Source organism: Drosophila albomicans, chromosome 3 (assembly GCF_009650485.2).
Source record: "Drosophila albomicans strain 15112-1751.03 chromosome 3, ASM965048v2, whole genome shotgun sequence".
In the NCBI taxonomy this organism is placed as follows: domain Eukaryota; kingdom Metazoa; phylum Arthropoda; class Insecta; order Diptera; family Drosophilidae; genus Drosophila; species Drosophila albomicans.
In genome coordinates this window covers 19,794,129-19,815,020 of record NC_047629.2, presented here as the reverse complement: position 1 = coordinate 19,815,020, position 20,892 = coordinate 19,794,129, and the positions used below count along the sequence as shown (strand labels likewise).

The 20,892-nt window shown below is 40.9% G+C and overlaps 1 protein-coding gene across 2 annotated transcripts; it reads left to right on the top strand.

Moving 5' to 3' along the window:
- The first annotated feature begins 39 nt into the window (after positions 1 to 39).
- LOC117567280 (transcription factor SPT20 homolog) lies at positions 40 to 20,566 on the top strand. 2 transcript variants are annotated; one of them, XM_034247147.2, is made up of 4 exons: positions 40 to 282; positions 802 to 1,032; positions 18,800 to 19,165; positions 19,232 to 20,566. In XM_034247147.2, the coding sequence occupies exons 2-4, from the start codon at positions 972 to 974 to the stop codon at positions 20,071 to 20,073; spliced, it is 1,269 nt and encodes a 422-aa protein (XP_034103038.1). In that variant the 5' UTR covers positions 40 to 282; positions 802 to 971; the 3' UTR covers positions 20,074 to 20,566. The 2 variants fall into 2 exon arrangements, with proteins under 2 accessions (XP_034103038.1, XP_034103037.1); XM_034247146.2 differs by lacking the exons at positions 40 to 282; positions 802 to 1,032 and adding an exon at positions 12,479 to 14,354.
- The last annotated feature ends 326 nt before the right edge of the window (positions 20,567 to 20,892 follow it).

The following is a 20,892-nucleotide window of genomic DNA, read 5'->3' as shown; positions in this document are numbered from 1 at the left end:
ATAGGTCTTAATGATGTTTTCCACCTCTAGTTGTTTTTAGAGTATTTCTCGGAGAAATTAAAACAGCATTTCAATAAATGACGAAAAAATAAGTTAACGAGTATTGCATGCAAGTGATAAACAAAGATCTCACAAAATCGGTTCTGCAAAATTCGCTACATCTGGTTGCTCAACAAAAAGCAGGAACGAAGCATAACAGAAAACAGCTGTATAGTGGAGCTGTATATTATATTCAACGATAACACAAACTTAATGCGAGGCGTCCCAATACAAGCATAAAAGGTAAAAGAAGCAACTCTCAAAGTACAGCGAGGCTGCTTGGCCAAAGAAACAATATGGCATTTTGGGTAAATCCGTTTTTGGTACGCTGCCGCAGCTGCTGCTGCTGCTGTACTTGGTCATTGCCAAATTTCGGCAGCGATGTCGGATGCTGCCGTTGTTGTTGCTCTTGCTGCAATGGTCTTCAAACCTGTCCCAACTGCATCGTGTTTGAGGCCCTCCACCCCCAGGCTCCTCACCACCATCACGATGCTGCAGCGATGCGACGATGGAAACTGAAAACTGTTTGCCAGCCAGCAGGATTTCGCCTTACTTGTTTTGAGTCTCAGTCTCAGTCAGTTTCAGCGGCAGCAGCAGCGTCACTCTTTGTTCACTTTTGCGTTCCATTTACATACATCTCTCTGTATGTGTTCTTGCATATGGTGTCATATATGTGTATATATTAATATATGTTTTTTTTTTGTTGTTGTTGTACGTACATATATCCAGTTTATGCCTTGGTCAATTTCTTTGCATTTGCAGTGTGAAACTCATGCGGTGCAGATCGAGACGACAACTCGGTCCACATTCTCATCCACGTTCATAGCTCTCTAACGACATCAAGAAGTCCACGCGCTGTAAAACATCCCAAGTGATCAAATACAACGCACACACCAACTCACATTCACACACAGGCGGAGACTGATCAAAACATGGAGACGGCGTTGGACGTGCTATCCCGTGCTGCCACGATGGTGCAGAACAATGCGAGTGGTAAGTTTGCACATTTACTCAATTAGAAAAGTAATCCTTAAAACATTACTCTCTTTCCCTTACTCTCGTTCTCTATCTCTCTCTGCTGCCAACTGTTGTCGCCCCATTAAGCAATTCCGCCTAACAATTTAAGGTTGTTATAGTTTTGACACAGGCAGCGACATCGTCTGCAAGATCGGTTCTTGTCATGTTGTTGGCTTTTTTTGACAAACTTGGCACTCTTTTTTTTAATGGCTTTCACCTTTGCGCCGGCGCACAAATACACAACTCGAAAGTATTTCAACAATGTTGTCACTTGTCTCTGTCTGCATAAACATACACACATACAATGTACATAAAAGTACAATATTTTTGGCAGTTACTGTGCTAAAGTGTCACATTTGTAAGCAGCAGACATGTTCAACTTCATGACCGATTTTCTTTGAGTAATATAATTACATAAAATGTGTAAAAATATGGTCGCAATGTATGTTTCATAAACAACTTAACTCCTTTAATTTATGTTTGTAAAAATGCTGAACCTCATTGTACTCTTTGGTACTAAATGTACATACATCATTTTGTCTGTAGAGTTGTTGTCAATACAGTAGTTTATTAAAGCTTGCAAGTGCCATGCGAGTGTCGCCCCCTCACACCATTCGAGTATTCGCATCTCGCATGATTCATGCTGTTTGGCATGAAATGCATACGCTGCATATGCATTGCACTCCACTTCGAGTCTCCAAAAAAGATCTGCTGTCTCTTCCTTGCACGACTCTCTCAAACACACACACACCAACACACATTCATGCAGCCAGTCATGCTCACTTGTTTGTACACACACACACACAAACATACACAGTGACACGCACAGTTTTTGTTGGCGGTATCACGAGCAGCAGCAGCGCGCACTGAAAATGTTTTATTTTCAGTTTCAGCACAAAACGAACAAAACATTCCAATAAAATGAGTTTGCTGCGCATTCCGATTCCGATTTTCATAAATGTGTCAAATGCCGCATTTTTGACGACGTCCACGATGGCGACGATGTTGTTGTTGTTGTTGGTTTTGTTGCCCCTTGGCGCGCGGGCGTTATCAATAGTTCGAAGCTGACGTTGGCGTCGACGTCAGCGGCGCTGTCGCTGCGACATGCACGAATTGTGGATGGTCAATGTATTTATTATGAGCTTATGCACATGTATAGGTAAATACTTATGCACATGCATATTTGTATAAATATGTATGTGTGTGTGAGTATTTGCATATTGCATTTTGCGGCTAGTGACAAAACGCGTGACATGCCAAAGAAATGCAAAAAGAATATATCTAACGGATTGCCTTTTAAACACATGAGCTGAGCTAGTATGTAAAGCATGTACTAAGCATGTGCACACATACATGTTCACATTTTATACAACATCTTGTTAATTGCTCAATTTCATGCATTTCGCATTTAAACTCATTCGCAGTTTTAATCGCTGTTTCTTTCGCAGTCGCAGACGCAGCGTCGCTTGCTGCTTGCCGCTGATAAAAAGCGCATGGATTGCAGCTTCCCCTAGGGAAATGTGATTGTATGTGTGTGTGGGTTTGTAAATAAACTGTTGGAATGTGCTGTGATAAACCATTTGGTGGGCAGCCACCCATCTCCACCCCCGCACTCTTCTCTTTGCCTACCAAGTGGCTTATTTATGTTTGTTTACTTTTGTCGCTGCCCATTTGAGATGTCTTTATCAACATTGGCATACAATATGCATAAATAAATGCCGATATGCCTTACATACATACATTTGACAAATTCTTGAGCGCAAAACATACATACATACATACAAATATATGTACAATACATATGCGTTCAGCTGTCAACACAGCGAGGAATTTTATTTATTAAATATACTCGCCAACACTCACACACACACACATACATACTTATGTACATATGTTTGGCAATAACAATTTTCGAGAAAATATGCGAATTTTTCAAAACGATTTCAGATTGAGTAATGTGCGCGATTTGTGCGCGTTTTTTGCGCGCGTTTTTAAACGCACCCAAAATAAACCTTTGTCACATGTCAGCAGTTCATTCGACTGTCTGCTGCTGCTGTTTGTGTGTATGTATGTGCGTTTGATAGTGTGTGTTCGTGTGTGTCATGTCTGCTGTGTCTATGCCTTTTCTTTTGCTGCCACTGGTCATATTAATGTGTTAAGCAAGCCCTTTGCCTTTTTATACCCTTCCACACTGAGGTACTATCACTTTGTGCAGCATTTTGTTAAGTGTGCAAAGAACTTTTGTTTTGTTAGACAAAATGTAGTTATTTGCAACAGATCATTCGTCAGAACTTCGATCGTTTTCTCTAAGATGTAATGCACCGTTTAATTTGTTGGCTTTAATTTGCTAAAGACATATGTCAGACAAAATTTTAAATCTGCACTTTTAATTGCTTACATCTTACATTTTTTAAAACTATTGACATTATGAAAGAAAGCATTATTCGTGTACTTTGCTAAATAATTTATTGGAAACTGTAGCTATCTAAAAAAATATAAATAACTTTGAAAATGTATTAGTTTTATGAAATCAGATTTGTATTTCAACTTGGATTTGAAATGTTCATCCAATGTAGTTGCATACAATTTGATGTATTTTCTCTGAATACTTAAAAGCATTGCACATATTCCCGAGTAACTTTTTGTATTGTTTGCGACACTATTTACTGTGGAAAAAAACTTAAACTGAAGCAATTAAAAAACTTTCTATAGTCTGGGTGATATTATTAGAGCTAAGATTCATTTTAGGAACTTTTTCTGTTTTGTGATAAAATACTATATATAAAAATTCTTACAACAGATGATTCCAAAATCAATCAATTAAAGTGCCAATCAAGAGCTATACGATTCAGAATTATTCAATATATGTTTGGGTTACCCTTATATGTCATACCCATTCATATCTTATATAAAAATATTTCATCTATTTGTGTGTGCATTATCAATATTTTAGTACTAATCAAGTAAAATGTATTATACAACGCAACACTCCAAAGATCTTTAGTCATTGTGTTATAGACACAAGAATATAGAGTTCTATCTATACGACGACTTTGTTGTTTGTCGCAGCATTTTAGGGTATTTCATTTTCATTGTGTCCACGATAGTTGTTCTTGTCATGATTTCTTGTTGCTGTTGTTGTTGTTGTTGTGTGTGTTGTGTTCGTCACATTCAGTTTGATTGATCAGCCAAAATGTAAATGCAAAATGTCGTTAACCTGGCCATGATTAATGGAATTTGTCATAATCGAAATCATCATCGCACGCCAGTTCAGGCCAAGCACAAGCACAAACACAAGACAGAGCACGCATTGCCCCATTGTCGTGTCTTGTGGACTATGCAACAAGTCGACGAAGAAAAGCGGGCCCCATAGAGACCCGTTAATTAAGCTAACCCAACTCTTTTTAGCCACTAGGCAGCTGCTGCTGCTCTTGCTGCTGCTGCTGCCAGCCCATAATTAATAAACGAATACTTAGTTGATATAACACAATTGTGTGTGCTGGAACCTCAAACACTGCAACAACAAGAAAAAAAAACAAAAATGAAAGAAAAATTGTGGCAATTTGGAGCTGGGAGCGAGCGAGCGAGCGCTCACCAGGCACAGCTGGATAACGTCAGCTCATCAGGTAATTTACATGGCCTTTCAATTCTCCATCCAGTTGTGTCCAGTTGCTCGACGAGCTGCCTCTTTGGCCAAACAGTGCCAAACACTCTCTTCCTTTTACTAGCAAACGGTGCGCATAATTGCCGTGAATCTCGACCAGAAGAAAGAAACTCGTTTCGTTTCTCTGCTCTCCTCTCAGCCCATTTCCATTCCCTGTGCAACACACACACAGTTGACCGCTGCCTCATGGCTCTGCCCCAAAACTCGCAAGCTCTACAACTTTAACTCTGACTCTGACTCTAGGCCTCTGCCTTTCTTTTTGCTATTTATTTATTTATTTCAACATCAACATTTGACTATTTGCCTTTTGCCAAATCGATGGAAAATTGCGCGCGCGCCATTTTTCCAAGCAACACAACTCAAATGGAACATTGTAAACTGCAAAGTCAACCTTTCAACCACATACAAGTTATATATATATGTATATACTATATATTTGTATTTGTGTGTGATTCACATTTGATATTTTTTGGGCGAATTTCTTATTGAATTTTTCTCACGCTTGATTTAACACCGGATGATATTTTATAATGACAACTATATTTATGTTATTGTTATTCAGCTATTGCCAGTGTATGTTCTTCATGTCGACTGTAGCTGCTGTTGATCTTGTTGTTATTGTTTTTGTTACCGTTGTTGTTGTTGGTGGTGTTGTTATTTTTGCTTTTGGCCAATAGGCAAACAGGTTTCCAAACAGCGCGCGCACGCTCGACTTTTATTTAAATTTTGAACTGGTTTCTGCTGATTTGTGTGCTTTGCCGCTCTGCGTGTATTACATATGCCACTCTGCCTTTTATACATATATGTATGTGTATGTGTATGTATGTGTCAGAGGTGTATATATTTAGATACATATACCCACTTAATATCCATCTAGTATCTTATTGAATTTCACAAAATATAAATTGTCTAACGCCGCCGTTTGTCTGTTGTCTTGTCTGTCATCTTGTTCTGGAAATTGACCGCTATCTTTGCCGTCCATCCGTCCATCTATAACATACATATATGTTGATTTGTCATCTACGTTTTTTATTGAATTATGAATGTGGAGGAAATCTTATTGACTTGCCATTAACACTTCCGTGCCCAAAACCAAAACCACGATTACTTGACCCAATTCATATTGACATTTGCTACCGCTCATTTAGAGCTCTCACATTTCTGCACTGATTTCTAAACAAAACAACGAAATATAGAATAAAAAGTGCACACAATAATATTTGCAATTAGCCAAGCATTTTCCGGGTTGTCCGAATTCAAACTTAAGAATGGCGTAATATTGCATTATTGTTGTTGTTGTTGTTGTTGGCACATTATAATGAACTAGATCGAGTTGCAATACCCTTGATTCGCATACAGAATCACTTTTTAGTTTTGTCTTCTTCATTCCGTATTTACACTGACGAGCAAAACTGTAACACGAGTTCATTGTTGCAACTTCAAAGGTCTGTAACTTTTTTTCTAATGCACGCATTTTAAAAATCTTAGTCTTGTTTTATTGGTTATATCATTTACTATTAATAAGCAAAATTTTAAGCCATTTGTTAACAATTAAAGAAAATGACACGCCAAACTGTAAAAAAAGTCAAATGTTACAGTTTTGCACTCACAATAGCAAAGCTTGGGTTTTTAGCTCTAAAGCTAAGTTAACCGTTAAAGTATATTTGTTTACATTTTACTCGGTGAGCTTTGATATTTTAAAGCCACATGGTAATTGAATTTGTAATGGCTAGTGAAAAAAAATAAGATCATTCTTGATTTACTAGAAGCTGGTGAATCTGTCCGAAAAATGGCTAAAAAATTCGGTGTTAGCCATATGACTGTGCAGCGACTAAAAAAACACAGTCTAGGAAACATTCCAATAAATCCAGGAGGCCGACCCAGAGTTTTGAGTGAACGTGACACACGCCACGTCGCTAACTTGCTAACGGGCAATCCTGATCTCACACCAATAAAAGCGGCGTCAATGCGTAATTTGAGTGCCAGTGCTTGGACAGTTAGCCGTAGCCTCAACAAATTGGGTCTAAAAGCTAAAGAAATGAAAAAAAAAATCAATTCTTACAAAAAGACACATAATGCTGCGTCAGAACTTTGCCGCAACATACACAAATTGCACATTAGCGGATTGGGATACTGTAAGTCATTGCTACCAGTGTCTAAAAAGCAAAAAATTCCAAAATATTTTTGTTTCCAAGTTTATATGGTCGGATGAAACCAAAATTAATCGGTTCGAGTCAGATGGACGCTCCTGGTATTGGACTAGAGATCCTACGATCCAGTCACCAAGGAATGTGCGACAAACCGTCAAGCACGGTGGCGGTTCCATCATGGTTAGGGGGTGCATTAACTCAAATGGAGTTGGTCCCTTGGTGCTAATCGATGGAATTATGCGAAAGGAGCAATATCTAGCAATATTGCAAAAAAATCTTCCGAAAGTTATTGGGAATATGGGTCTTTCTGTCGAAAAATGCGTTTTTCAGCAAGACAACGACCCGAAGCACACGTCCATATTAGTTAAAAATTGGATTTCAAAACAGAAATTTCAATTTATGAAGTGGCCACCACAATCTCCCGATATGAATCCGATTGAAAACTTGTGGAGTCACGTGAAATCGCAGCTGGCGAAGTATGCAGTTCCTCCAAGTGGAATGAAGGAGTTGTGGGAACGGACACAGGACGTATGGTATGCTATTCCCCCGGAAATGGTACAACGGTATACCCAAAGTATGCCCGATCGCATAGAAGAGTTGGAAAAATCCAAGGGGATGTGGACTCATTATTAAAAAATCATTAATAAAAATATTTGTTAAAAAAATAACCAGAGTGCAAAACTGTAACATTTGACTTTTTTTACAGTTTGGCGTGTCATTTTCTTTAACTGATAACAAATAGTTTTAAATTTTGCTTAATAATAGTAAATGATATAACCAATAAAACAAGACTAAGATTTTTAAAATGCGTGCATTAGAAAAAAAGTTACAGACCTTTGAAGTTGCAACAATGAACTCGTGTTACAGTTTTGCTCGTCAGTGTATATCTTGCAAATTGATAAAACGAGAATAGAATATTTGAGTTGTCTGTCGAATGGGAGATTAACAGAACAAGAGTCTTTATAGGAATGTCGGAATTCTGTGCACAGATCAAATAGCTTATCTAATTTTGATGACACATCTTATTTGCATTTAAATCCAGCGCAATTTTAAAGCTTATGACTAACAAGAGCAAGTATCATGCCATAGTCCTGTTATATGCACATCATTTAATTGTTGATTCACAACATATTCAGAAGTTGTTTATGAATAAATTTGCAGATTAAAGTTTATGGGGATTCAACTTAAATTTATATGGAATTCTACTTTTAATAAATTTAAGTATTGTGCTGGTTTTTTATTTACTATTAGAACTTTTATATTTAAACGTAAATATATTATGGCCAATTAATCAATTTATTTTTGATTTTACATTATTTTCAATATTAACTAAAAAACTAATAAGAATGCTTTAGTCGAGTGTTCTCGACTGTGAAATACCCGCTACAGATTTTGAGTAAAAGAAAGACAGTGCTGTATTATACTTAAAACATACCAAATTGATATACTGCAACAAAAACACAAATATATACCAAGGCAATATTTGGTATATTGACATAGAACTACATTTAATATATACCATAGAGTACCATCGAGTGTGCTCGACTATGAAATACCCGCTTTAAGTAAAAGAAAGACAGTACTGTAGTATTCTTAAAAAATACCAAATCTATATACTGCACAAATACCAATATATACCAATATATATTTGGTATATTGACATAGAACTACATTTAACTATATAACATATAGTGCAAAATATACCACATTGTCCGCCAAAGCAACTAAGACCTTTAGTACGTAAGCGTTTTTCCATAAAAAAGTATTTTCTAAATGACCAACCAAATTCAGGAATCATAAATATAGTATTTGTCATTGTAAGTACCGAAATTCGCGATTGTAACTTCAAAATTGCGCTTGCTATTCAATTTTTTTCCATCTCTTATAATTTCTGATAGTTAGGTGTTCATACGAACGGACAGACAGACAGACGGACATGGCTATATCGTTTCGACTGATCAAGAATATATATACAGTAAGAGGTTGGAGGTGCCTGCTTCCGTCTGTTACAAAGTTATAATACCGATCTATCCTAAAGGTGGCGGGTATAATATAAATAAAAGGCCTAAGTTTTAACTATATTCATACAGATTGCTAAATAATTAAACATATAGTAAAAAAAGAATAACTCATGGCTATTTACATTGTCCATAATTAAAATAATAATAGCTTGCGCCCTAATTCATATGCTATGTAGGAATGCTAATCAATAAATAAATACTATGAGTAATCTAACATAATGAAGCGCAGAATGTGAATGCCATTCGATGATTATCCTTAAATTAAGGGAAGAGGGGCGGAAGAGGAGTTTCAGCATTCTCTGTTGTTTTTATGCGCCGCTTTGGTCTACTCAATGCTTTGGGTTGCTGTAATTTACTATTGTTGCCTTTGTTGTTGTTGTTGTTGCTATTACTGTTGTTGTTTTTGTTGGCATGATTGCCATTCGATTGACCTCGTTGCGCATGCGTGCGCATGTTTCACGCTATACTAAAAATTTTCGCATATACAAAAAAAACAACAACTAAATGAAGACGAAGACGAGGAAGAAGCAGAAGGAGATAGACAGATAGACAGAGACAGAGGCGAAAAAAACTCGTGCCGTTGATGAGTAAGCAGCAATTGGACGACGAGTCTCTTTGGCTTGACTGCGTATCGTAGGTTTTTGTTGATTGTCTGCCTGTCTGTCTGTCTCTCTGTCTGTTTGTCCGTCTGTCAGTCAGTCAATTCGTCACTAATTCAGTTCTGATTTTTGTTTAATTTTGCAACAGCAAAGCTTTGCACATTTCAAACGCGAATTGTGCAAAAATATTCAAGTATCAATTTAAGATACATATGGAAAAGATCAATAGATCGATAGATCCAGAGAGATCGAGGCGAGAGATTGCCATTGCGATTGCGATCGCGATTACGATTACGATTGCCCCAATAATGTGCGATTGCGATTATGCGCGACAAGCAACAACAGCTGAGTTGTTGTCGAGTGTGAAGCAGCAGCAGCAACAGCAGCAGAAGCTGGCTGCAATTGTTGCTCTCTGAGTAAGCGCGACTTCGATTGCTGCAGCTACTGTTGTCGTTGTTGTTGTTGTTGTTGTTGCTGGTGATGTAGCTGGTAGTGTTGGCGCTGGGACAACAGTAGTAGTTGTACTACAAATCGGGCGTAAAATTTCATGGGCCTGCTATTGAATTAAAAACGAGTTTGTTTCATGTTGTTATTTGTTGTTGCTGTTGCTTGCTGCTGCTGCTGTTGTTGCTACTTATGGTTGCAGTAATGGCCGTCGCTGTACGGAGAGCCAGCGCCAAGCCCCAACACAACAACGTGCCACAGCAATAACAACAACGACAGCAAGAAGAGAAACACAACTAGCAGGCAACAGTCACTTTTTAGTTGTGTTGCTTTTGTTGTCGTTGCCGTTGTCGTTATTGTTGTGGTTGTACTCTCGACCTATTGTTTGTTTCATTTTGTTGTCATTTTCGCAAGCGAGTTTGCAGTCAATACAAATGCAAATACACACACACACACACACACACATACAGTCATATGCATGTACTTATGTATGCATGCTTGTAGGTGATTACCTAGTCGGAACTTAGGGCTTTTTGGTGCCAAAAAAAAAAAAAAAAAACCAACTGATTCATACAGGAAAATATTACGAATAAATCACCCAAATGCGACAGCTCAGTTTACAATTATGATTTCAAATACAAAACATACAACACAGTCACGATTTCGTTGGTATTAATTTCAGTTGACAAATTTTTAGAAATACGATAATAAAAATATGTGGAAAGTATTTCAAAAATTGTTATTTTCCAGTAATGAACGAATTACAGATAAGCACACAATTAGTATGCAATTAAAAATACCCCCGGGAGAATAAAGCTATTTGTTATCGACTTGGTTTAGCTTAAGCACAATATAATAGCATTCTTTGTCGTAGAATTTATTAAAGTCGATTGTTCCTTCGCATTTTATATTGAATAAAAAATTCATTCTAAAACCAGTGAGAAAGCTAAAGTCGAGTGTACTCGACTGTGAGATACCCACTACCCATTCTAAATAAAAGAAATATATTTTGCGGTATTTTTCTAAAAATATACCGAATATACTGAAAAATACTAAAAATGTACCAAATGGTATGTTTGGTATATCGATATAGTACCGCATTCAAAATATACCATAGACAGCACAATATACCAGACTGTCGGCTAAAGCAACTAAGTGCCCTAGTAAGTAGGCGTGTTTGCCCATACAAAAGTATTTCTTTAATAACTTCGACAATTTTTATCTGATCGCAACCAAATTTTCAGGAATCATAAATACAAAAAAAATTATAGCTCTATCTCTTATAGTCTCTGAGATCCAGTGTTTCATACGGACGGACGGACAGACGGACATGGCTATATCGTCTCGGCTGTTGACGCTGATCAAGAATATATATACTTTATAGGGTCGGAGATGCCTCCTTCTACCTGTTACATACATTTCCTGCCGGCACAAAGTTATAATACCCTTCTACCCTATGGGTAGCGGGTATAAAAAGAATTCTCTAAGAGCCGCTTGAAAGCTCAATTCCCACTGGGATATGCGTCCAAGTTTGTTTGCCAGTATGTGTGTGTGTGTGTGTGTGTAAAAGTAATAATGAGCTTCATGCAATGACCGGGCCCAAAATCGCCCACGCGATGTGCTGGAGCAGCATCGTCCAACCTCTGGCTCTGCCTTCAATTTCAACTTTAACTTCAACTTCGGCCCAACCCAACGCCAACGCCAAATTCAACGTCAACTGCAGCAGCGACAGCGACAGCCAAAACCCAAAAAAAAAAAGTGCAGCAGAGGAGAGCCCTCGACAACAACAACGACAACAACAGAACGAATGTGGGTAATTTTCAATTGCTTGGCATTTCGTTACCCTTTTTGGTCAATTTACTGCACGTGCTGAGTAAAAGGAAGTGGAAGTGGGGACTGGGTAGGGAGTGAGGGAGAAGGGCAGGCCACCATCCTGCTGGGGTCTCAAGATAAGCTGCGCCAATCGCTTTGCGCTTTCTTGTTGCTGTTTGCAATTACAAAATCACCAAAACTAACCGAAATCCAAAGAAAGCAGCGAACGCGACAGACAATAACTGCAAACACAAAAAAAAACCGTCAACAACCAAAACGGAAATTGGTAAGAGAAGGAATATAAAAAAAAAAAAAACAACAGCAACAGGCCAAAGCAACAACAACAACAGCAATGGCAACAAAAGCAATACGAGTGCCAACTGTCGCAAGTGCAAATGGCTTTTAAGGCCAGAAGTCTACACGGGACGCGTCGAGAGCGGAGAGAGTGTGTTGCCGGTGAGAGGAGAGGAGATGGAGACTGGTGGCTGGTGACTGGAGACGTCGCGACTCGCGACTTGCGAGCGGAGAGAGAGACGACGCGTCGTCGTCAAAGCCACAGATTGCAAAAAAGCAAAAGCAAAAACAAATACAAAGGCAAAACAAAAGCAACAGCAAAAGCAAAATAAAAGAACACGATAACAACAACAACAACAACGTTGTCCCGTAGGCAACTTTTAGCGAGCGAGCGCGAATTGAGCGGCGACGACGACGACGACGGCAACAACGACTACGCGACGACGAAGCTTTGGGAGCCCCGAGCCCCAAAAGCACGCAGTCTTCAAGTTGGCGATCAGTTCAAGTTTGTCCGTCGAGCCACACAGAGCTGAGCGCGCGACACAGAGAGACGAAAGCAAAGCAAAGCAGAGCCAAAGCGCAAGCGCTTGCGAGTACAGTACAAAGGCGAAAAACAGAAGTAGAAGAAGCAGCATTAAGCAGACGTATAAGAACAAGAAGAAGAAGCAAGAGCAGCCGCAGACAATAAACGAAGTTATAGAGTTTTGTGTTGCTGCTCGTTGTTATTGTAGTAGTTGGTTGTGTGTTGCAGTAGTTGAAATACAAAAAAGAAGTAGCAAACACAGTTAAAGCTAAAAAGTCAAAGAATCAGAAACTGAATCGCTGTCGCGTATTCGTATTCGTATCGTTACCTGAAAGCTGAAAGCGAAACTGGCGCTCAAGTTCAGCGAGCGAATCGACGTCGCTGCCGCTGTCGACGTTGTCGTTGTCGCCGTTTGCCGCGCTGTCGCCGCCGTTGTCTCCGTCGATTTCTATGCAAATTATTACTCAGAAACATATATAAAAAGCGTGCTATTTTTATTTCGCTAAATGTCGACTTGAAGCGCCGCCGCCGTCGTCGTCGTCGTCGTTATTGTTGCTGCTGCAGTGGCAGAAACTGTGACGGGAACGGAGATTGGAACGGGAACACCGCCGCAACAGGGAACGCGGGGATTGTAACCCGAGACTCGCGCTAAGTTGAGTTGACTTGAGTCGAGTCGCTCTCCTCGACAAACACAGATTGTATCTGAATCTATAGTGCTTGTGTCTATGTGTGTGTGTCTGTGTGTGTGTGAGTGTATCTGGCGCAAAAAGTAATCATAAACTAAGCGAAAACGTGAAATGGAAAAAGTAAGCAGCGCTAAAAGTCACTCATAAAAAAAGAGAAGCAAACACAAAAAAAAAAACCAAACAAAACAAAAGAAAAAGAAGAAAAAAAAACGGCCGCTTGCCGTCGCCGTCGATCGACAATCGACAGACAAACAACAAACGTCACTCGTCAACGATATCAGCTCGTGTTGTCGTTCCCCCCCACCAACTCCACCTCTGCCAACTCTGCAGCTCCATCAACGCGATTGTGATTTGTAACTGTGACTGAACGAAGGATTAGCAAGTAATCGATATCCTCTGAGCACGAACTTGACCAGTGCAAATAAATCGATTTATATCGATAGACGAATAATTACTACTATGGATTATCTGTGCATACTGAATGCCTTCGAGCAGAATTGTTATCGCATCAGGGAAATCGAGCGATTGGCCACCGCTGTCGCCTCCGTTTCCCAGCATCCCGCATCGTCATCGTCATCATCATCGGCCAGCAGTAGTGGTGCCTCCGTCTCTGCATCATCATCGTCGGCAGCATCCTCAACCGCAAGCTCGCCCACATCGGCAACAGTTGCTGCCGCTGCCGCTGTGGCTGCTGCTGCTGCACCATCATCGTCGACGTCGCGCCACTTTCCGGCTTCTTTTGCTCACGCAGCAGCGCTGGCGGCAACGCAACAGCAACTGCAGCATCGTCTTGCAGCGGCTGCCTATCAGCAACAGACGGGACAGACGGCCGAGTTTCCTGTCCAATCGCCACTCTTTTATCAGCAACAGCAGCAACAACTTCAACAGCAGCTGCTGCCTGGAGCTGCGCATCAGCAGCAGCAACAGCACCAAGCGGGAATCGTGGCTTCATCTCAGCTGCAGCCAAACTCGAACTCCAATATGGCCAACAGTTTGCTATGGCAGCCTTGGCGGGACTTGCAACAAGCAGCGGCCATGCATCATCAGCTCTTCAAGCAGCAGCAACAACAACAACAACAACAGCAGCAGCAGCAATTGCACAAAGGTTCGTGTTTAAAGAGGGTTGACGGGGGGGAAAATGCAATGAAAATTGCATGAAAAAACTAACTTGACCTCGCTGCACAAGTTTTTGGCAAAAATGACAATTTGTCACATACTGCGATAATCGCGGCAAACAAGACTTTCTGTTGAAAGACGAAACAAACGAGGGAGCCAGAGAAGTGTTTGAAACGAATATTAAAGCACGAACCCAAAGAATAGTCGCAAAAAGTCGTTGACTCTCAGCAGTTGGACACGTGAAGTGATCGCTGATAAATATTGGATAGATGTTGAAGTTCAACAGGGATTGGGATGGACACAGTTGAATCAAGCAGGCAATAGAGCATTGTAATAACAAGTCAGAATACGTGCCTTTTTCATCGAATCAACTGCAGATAAGAGAGACACACTCCAATTGCATGGGAGCCAAACTAATGTAGCTCAGAGTGCAACTACTGTTTTGCTAGTTGCCACCCAGATTGGGTCAAAGTATCGTTGGCTGAGCAGTTGATGACGCCACGTGTCGCTGCCGTGCTTCGGCTGTGTGTGTGTGTGTGTGTGTGTGTGTGTGTGTGTGTGTGTGTATGTGTATATTACTTACGTAAAATGCCAACAGTTGACGTCGCCAAGTGACCCACTTCATTTGTCCATTAGCCATTAGCGTGAAATTACCAATTGGTAATGAAATTGGCCATACTTTTAACACAATCTCAAAACTCCCTTTACATTCAATTGGCTTCGATCTGCTTCCGCCGGCGTCATTAAGTCGTCGACGTCGTCGTCGTTGTTTCTGTCGCTGTTGCTTTTGCTGTCGCCATGCACTCTTTGTACTTAATTGCTCACATTGCACAAATCACACAAATGCTTTCAATTACATGGCACAGGCGCCGGCAACAACGACAACAACGACGACGATGATGGCGATGACGTTGGAGACGAGACTGCGGCGACGTCGTCGTCGTCGTCGTGAAACGAACGCCTGGACAAATAGAGAATGAGCTGAGCCAAGCAAACTATCAAATACGATCCAACTGTTGCGGCTGCTGTGCTCAGCTTTTGGTTCAGCTTGAGTCGGCTTTGCTTCTATTTCACTTTTTTATACCAGGTATCTTTAGGGGTAAAAGGGTGTATTAAGTGGCTTATAAAGTAAGCCACCAAATGATTGAAAAATTTCAAATAAATCATTTCTGTGGAAGCTTTAGCTGTCTGTTCGTATATGAGTTTAAATCTTTAAATTTTAACAGCTAGAAAGATCCAACTTGGGAATAAATTGTTATTGTTATTTCAACTTTTTATCAGATTGTATTCTATGTTCACAAATGGTTCAATGTAAAAGTTGCACTTCAAATTGCGACTCAACTGATAGTCAATTCTAGATGTATCTTAAAACTTAGGCGAAAACCATATAACTTAGGGAATTATTCTGTTAACTAGCTTTAAAACTTTACTAAGTACAATATTATTTATTTATTACATTGTATTAAATGCTACATTTAATTATACAGTAAAGAGAGTGCTGGAGCTTATCAAATATAAAGTTTAGTTCTTATTAGAAAACTGTATATATTCATTATGTTTTTCTCCGAAGGAGTTCGTTAGCGATTGGGAGCCAAACTATTATTATTTAAACAAATTTTTAAGGATTAAATATCAAAAGTTTCAGTTCAAAAAGCGACTCAATTGATCTTTTTGATATCCCTACAAAATATCAGATTAAAATCGCGCCATAATCTTGAAGCTTATACAAGAAAAGTTCTTGCAGCAGCAGCATCAGCAACATGGGGGAGAAAATGATTGTTTATTTGTTTAGCTGGCGAGTGCAAAACTCGCTGGTGGCACACTTGTTTATTATTTCATTTAATGTACCGAGTACCTCGAGAGTCGAGCACACTCGACTGTAGTTTGCTTACTTGTTCTTTAGCGTGTTGCTGTCGGTTTATTTTTTCTTTTTGTTTAATTTGTTGACATATTAAAACCAGATTTGCAATCAACTCGGGCATAAGCATGACTCACAAGCCGGCGCAAAAAATAATACACACAAAAGAAAAAAAAAAAAGAAAATAATAATAATAAGAAACGCCTGCGTCGACGCCAGAGGCGATGAAAATAATAAATACACAAGCTAGCTAGAGCAACAAAAGCAATAGCAAATGCAAAAGCAGCAACAACAATAATAATAACTTGTTTGCATAAGCAACAAATGTTGTGTGTGTATGTTATTGTTATTTGTTGTGCAAGTTGACTAAGTCGAGCGATCGACTGATCGACGACAGCAACTCTCGCTTAGTTCTCGACTTAGCTTTGGCTGCTGCTGCTGGTTGTTGTTTGGGTGATTAAGCAAGAGTTTTGCAAAGCAAAAAAAACACACAGAAAACAGAAAAGATGAGAGGCCTCTTGTCATTATCACGCACTTCCCCCATTTCTTCCAATTAGCTGCAGAGGCAGAATTGATTTAGCTGCGTCTTCTGTTTGATTAAAGATCACGTTGCGACCAAACCGACAAAAAGCGACAAGCAAACAAACAAACAGCAGCAGCAGCAGCAGATTCAACATAAATAAATAAATAAATAATACAGAAGAAGATGGGCAGCAACAGCAGCAGCAGAGAAGAAAGCAACTGGCAACAGCAACAGCAGCAGCGGTGATCTTCAGTTACTCCCTCTCCAACTTTACTCTCGACTCTCGACCGGAAATGTGCAATAAAATTTGAATGTTTCTTTATTATTATCATCATCCCCATCATCATCCGCTGCAGCTACAGCAACAACAACAACAACAACAGGCCAGTCCCATTACTGTTATTGTTGTTGTGGTTCGGTTGTGTTGTCGTCCGTCCAATTTCATGTTTTGCTTTCGGTTGCAACTGCGCGTCCACTTCACTCCATCTCCACTCTGGTGGAGGCTGCAACCAGTTTGTGGCTTCTCTCGTGACGCAGGCGCACAATATAATAAATTGCAGCCCGCGGTGACGTTGCCAAAAACAGGACAACGATAACTGGTTCCTCCGCCACAATCGCAATCGCAGTCTCAGTCGCAGCCGCCTCCACCAACTCGAACTCCAAACGGGCAAAACAGCAAGTCCAACTCAACGCAGCTCGCATCTCCTTCACTGCTTCATTCATTCATTCATTCATGCGTTCGCCTCGCGATGCCTTGGCGGCCAAGGGGAGTTCTCTGGATCAAACGCTTTGCTCTCTGCTCGAAATGTGCAGAAGTCGCTTGACTGGTTTGCCTCTTGCCTGTTCCCTGTTGCCTGTTCCCTGTTGTTTGCCCCTTTCAATTGGGCACCTCGGCACAGCTCCAAGTCCAAGTCATTCTCAGCTTTTATTTTTAGCTTTGTTTTTCGTGTGTTGTTGTTTCCTGGGGGCGCAGCAAATACAAAAAAAAAAAATCGAATGATTAAACTAAACTAAACCATACAAACTGCACACTGCACTGCACTGTACGTAAATTGGAGTAGGGCGAGAGTCTTGGGTAGAGTATTCACAAGCATTTTGAGTTGTGTCTCTGTGTGTGTGAGTGTGTGTGCGACTCCATGTGGTCGTCAACGTAGTCGCTGCCCACGCCAGCAGCAGCGCCTTTGCGTCTTCTTCCCACGCCAAAAACTCAACTCAACTGAAGTCGCAGCGCGATATCCATTGAGATTTGAGATGCCGGGCACGTTTTGTCCAGATTCGCGCTAAGCGTTTTGCTCAGTGTAAACACTGCACACACACACACATGCACGCAGTCAACGGCACACATTGACAAATTCACATGATCGTAGAAAAACTAGTTTTCTTAACCAATTTTTATTGTGACTCTGAGTTTCGATTGTGTGTTTTTGTTTTGTGGCGACAGCGGTGTCTTCGTTGCTGTTGCTTTTTCGTTGGGCTTTTATGCATAATTTTCTTGTTGTTGTTGTTGTTGGTGGTGTTGTGTGCCCACCTCCTGACCGGGTCTTGAGTCTGTCGCCGTCTCTCACAAAAGTAAAAAAAAAAAAAATAAGCTTCATTCGCTCTTTGAGCGGAAATTCATTGAAAAACGAAAGACTTAGGCAACAAACTTGAACGTGACTGCGACGTCGACTTCATCTGCGACGACGAGTGTCACACTGCCCCTCCCTCTTGCACCGCCCCTCGCCTGTCGTACCCAACTGAACTCCAGGTGATTCATGCCGCCCACTTCGCGTTTGCGCTTTGCTCATAATCGATATGGAAAAAAAATATTCAAGACAGACACAAAAACAGAGAAAAAAAAACGAGTCGAGAGGATTAGTGGTGGAGCCATGAGTCCCACAAAACCACAAACATAATCAAATTTATGGTTTTAATTGAAATGCGATTTGTTGTTTTGTTGCTGCCTTTGTGTGTTTGCCTCTTCGATTCGAAAAAAAAAAATGAAATAAAAAAAAAATACTTATAAATATCAAACTAATTCGAAAACACAAAAAACTTGTTTCAATCATTACAGAAACGCGCCTGACGTCAAAAGAGCTGCCAACCACCAAGTGGCGTCGTGAGCGTCGTCAACGTGCCGCCGCCGTCGAGTATCAAGTTCACGATGCAGGCCAAACAGAGCGGGAACGAGAGCGGGAAAGGGAACGGGACAGGGACTCTTCCGATATGGACAGCCCGATTGACATGTCTGTGACGTCCAGCACGGTGAAGCATCAGCGAGCCTCACCGCCGCCGCCGTATCGCGAACCCCTGGCGGGTGCGAGTAGCCAATGCTATGCGGCGAGTCGTCCCAGCGTCATAACCCAAGCGCCGCCCAAGCGAGAGCCTCTCGAGCCGCTGCATGCGCATTCGCATCGCGAGCAGGAAAATCGCAGCACGGGTAAGAAAAGAGCTTAACTAGTCGCAGTCGCAGTTTGTTAATAAACGCCACACCTTTTGCTTGCAGAGTCGGATCCTATTTGCGACATCGATGAGCATTTTCGGCGCTCCCTGGGACCGGACTATGCGGCGCTACTGAAGTCGCCAACACCCAGTTCGCCCACACCGTCGCCGCAACCACAGCCACAACAACAACAACAACAGGCACAACAACAATCACAGTCGATGTCGGTGACGGGCAATGGAACACCCATGCAACAGCAGGCGCAGCAGATCTCGCCACATGGTGGATATCGTCATCAGCCAGCAATTTACCAGCAACAACATCACTCGCCATTGTCACTGCCGCTGCCGTTGTCGTTGCCATTGCCGCTGCCGTTGCCGCTGACCAAGCTGGGCTTGCCCACCGTGCACTCACCCACCGCATTGCATTCGGCACCAGTATCGCCGCAGCAACATGAACTGCCGCCACCGCAGGAGGAGCCGCTATCGTTGTCGCCGTCACCAGTTCGCGCAGCATCCGCTTCGCCGCCTTCTCCGCCACCGCCGGCGCAGCCACCAGCGCAGCCGCCGACGTCGGGCGGTGCCGGTCAAATCTTGGATATGCCGATACCGAAACGTGAACGCGCCCTGGACACACCGCATCATACTCCTCCCAGATATAATACGCCACCGCCAGCCTATGGCAGCGTGCTGGCGTCGACGCCAACGCCGCCCACAATGCCAGCGATTATTCGTGTGAAAGCCGAACCGGGATTGGCAGCTGCATCATCGACGCATACGCCTCCCGCCTCACCCACCTCTTCCACGAACATTTCGATATTCACGAAGCCCGAAGCATCCGTTGATGACCACTTTGCCAAGGCGCTGGGCGACACTTGGAAAAAGTTGCAGGGCCACAAGGAGTAAGCTAAGCGGACGTGGTGATTAGGCGACTTTGTTGTGGCGCACGAAGATGAACAACTCAAAAGCTGTTTTTATTAATTTTTTTTAATTTCAAACTACACAATTTATGTTTAAAGATCTCATTACAATGTGAAAATTCTTCAAATGCGAGTGTATTACAAGTTTCTTATAATGATTTTACTATTTGCTTATGATTATGGATGTGGAAAAAGCGTATACGTACAAGTGACAAAATTGGTATTCTTAATGCATAGTTGCATAGATAGACTAATCCTTAACATATATTTATATGTAAAAATATATATATTTACCTACATATATTCATAATATTTCATAATTCTAAATTATGAACTTATTGTTAGCTTATGATTACCCAAATGAATCCTATACAAATTAAATTTATCGAGTGACAAATACACAGACTCTCTAATAATATATGCACTCTATTACCACCTAAGCGCAAAATCAACAATAAAAAGATATTGAAAATCTAAAATTGCACATTTCGTTTTTTGGCATTTTGAATTCATTCTTGTACTAAACAAGAAGCGCGCGCTTACAGTTGGACGGTGTGTCAACACCACTTTTGGATAGGGTGGCATCACCACTTTTTGCACTCAATGATTGACAACTATCGTATGCGCAACTATCGGTTGCCAGTGTGACACCACGACCAAAAAAGTAAACAAAATATTTGTGCAGCTGTGCTATAAATATTTGTTTACCAATCGCATTAATTACAAGAACAATATTTTTTAATATAGAAAATTATAATAAATGTATGCCAACTGCATTTTTTGGGTTTTTAATTCAAAATTGCGA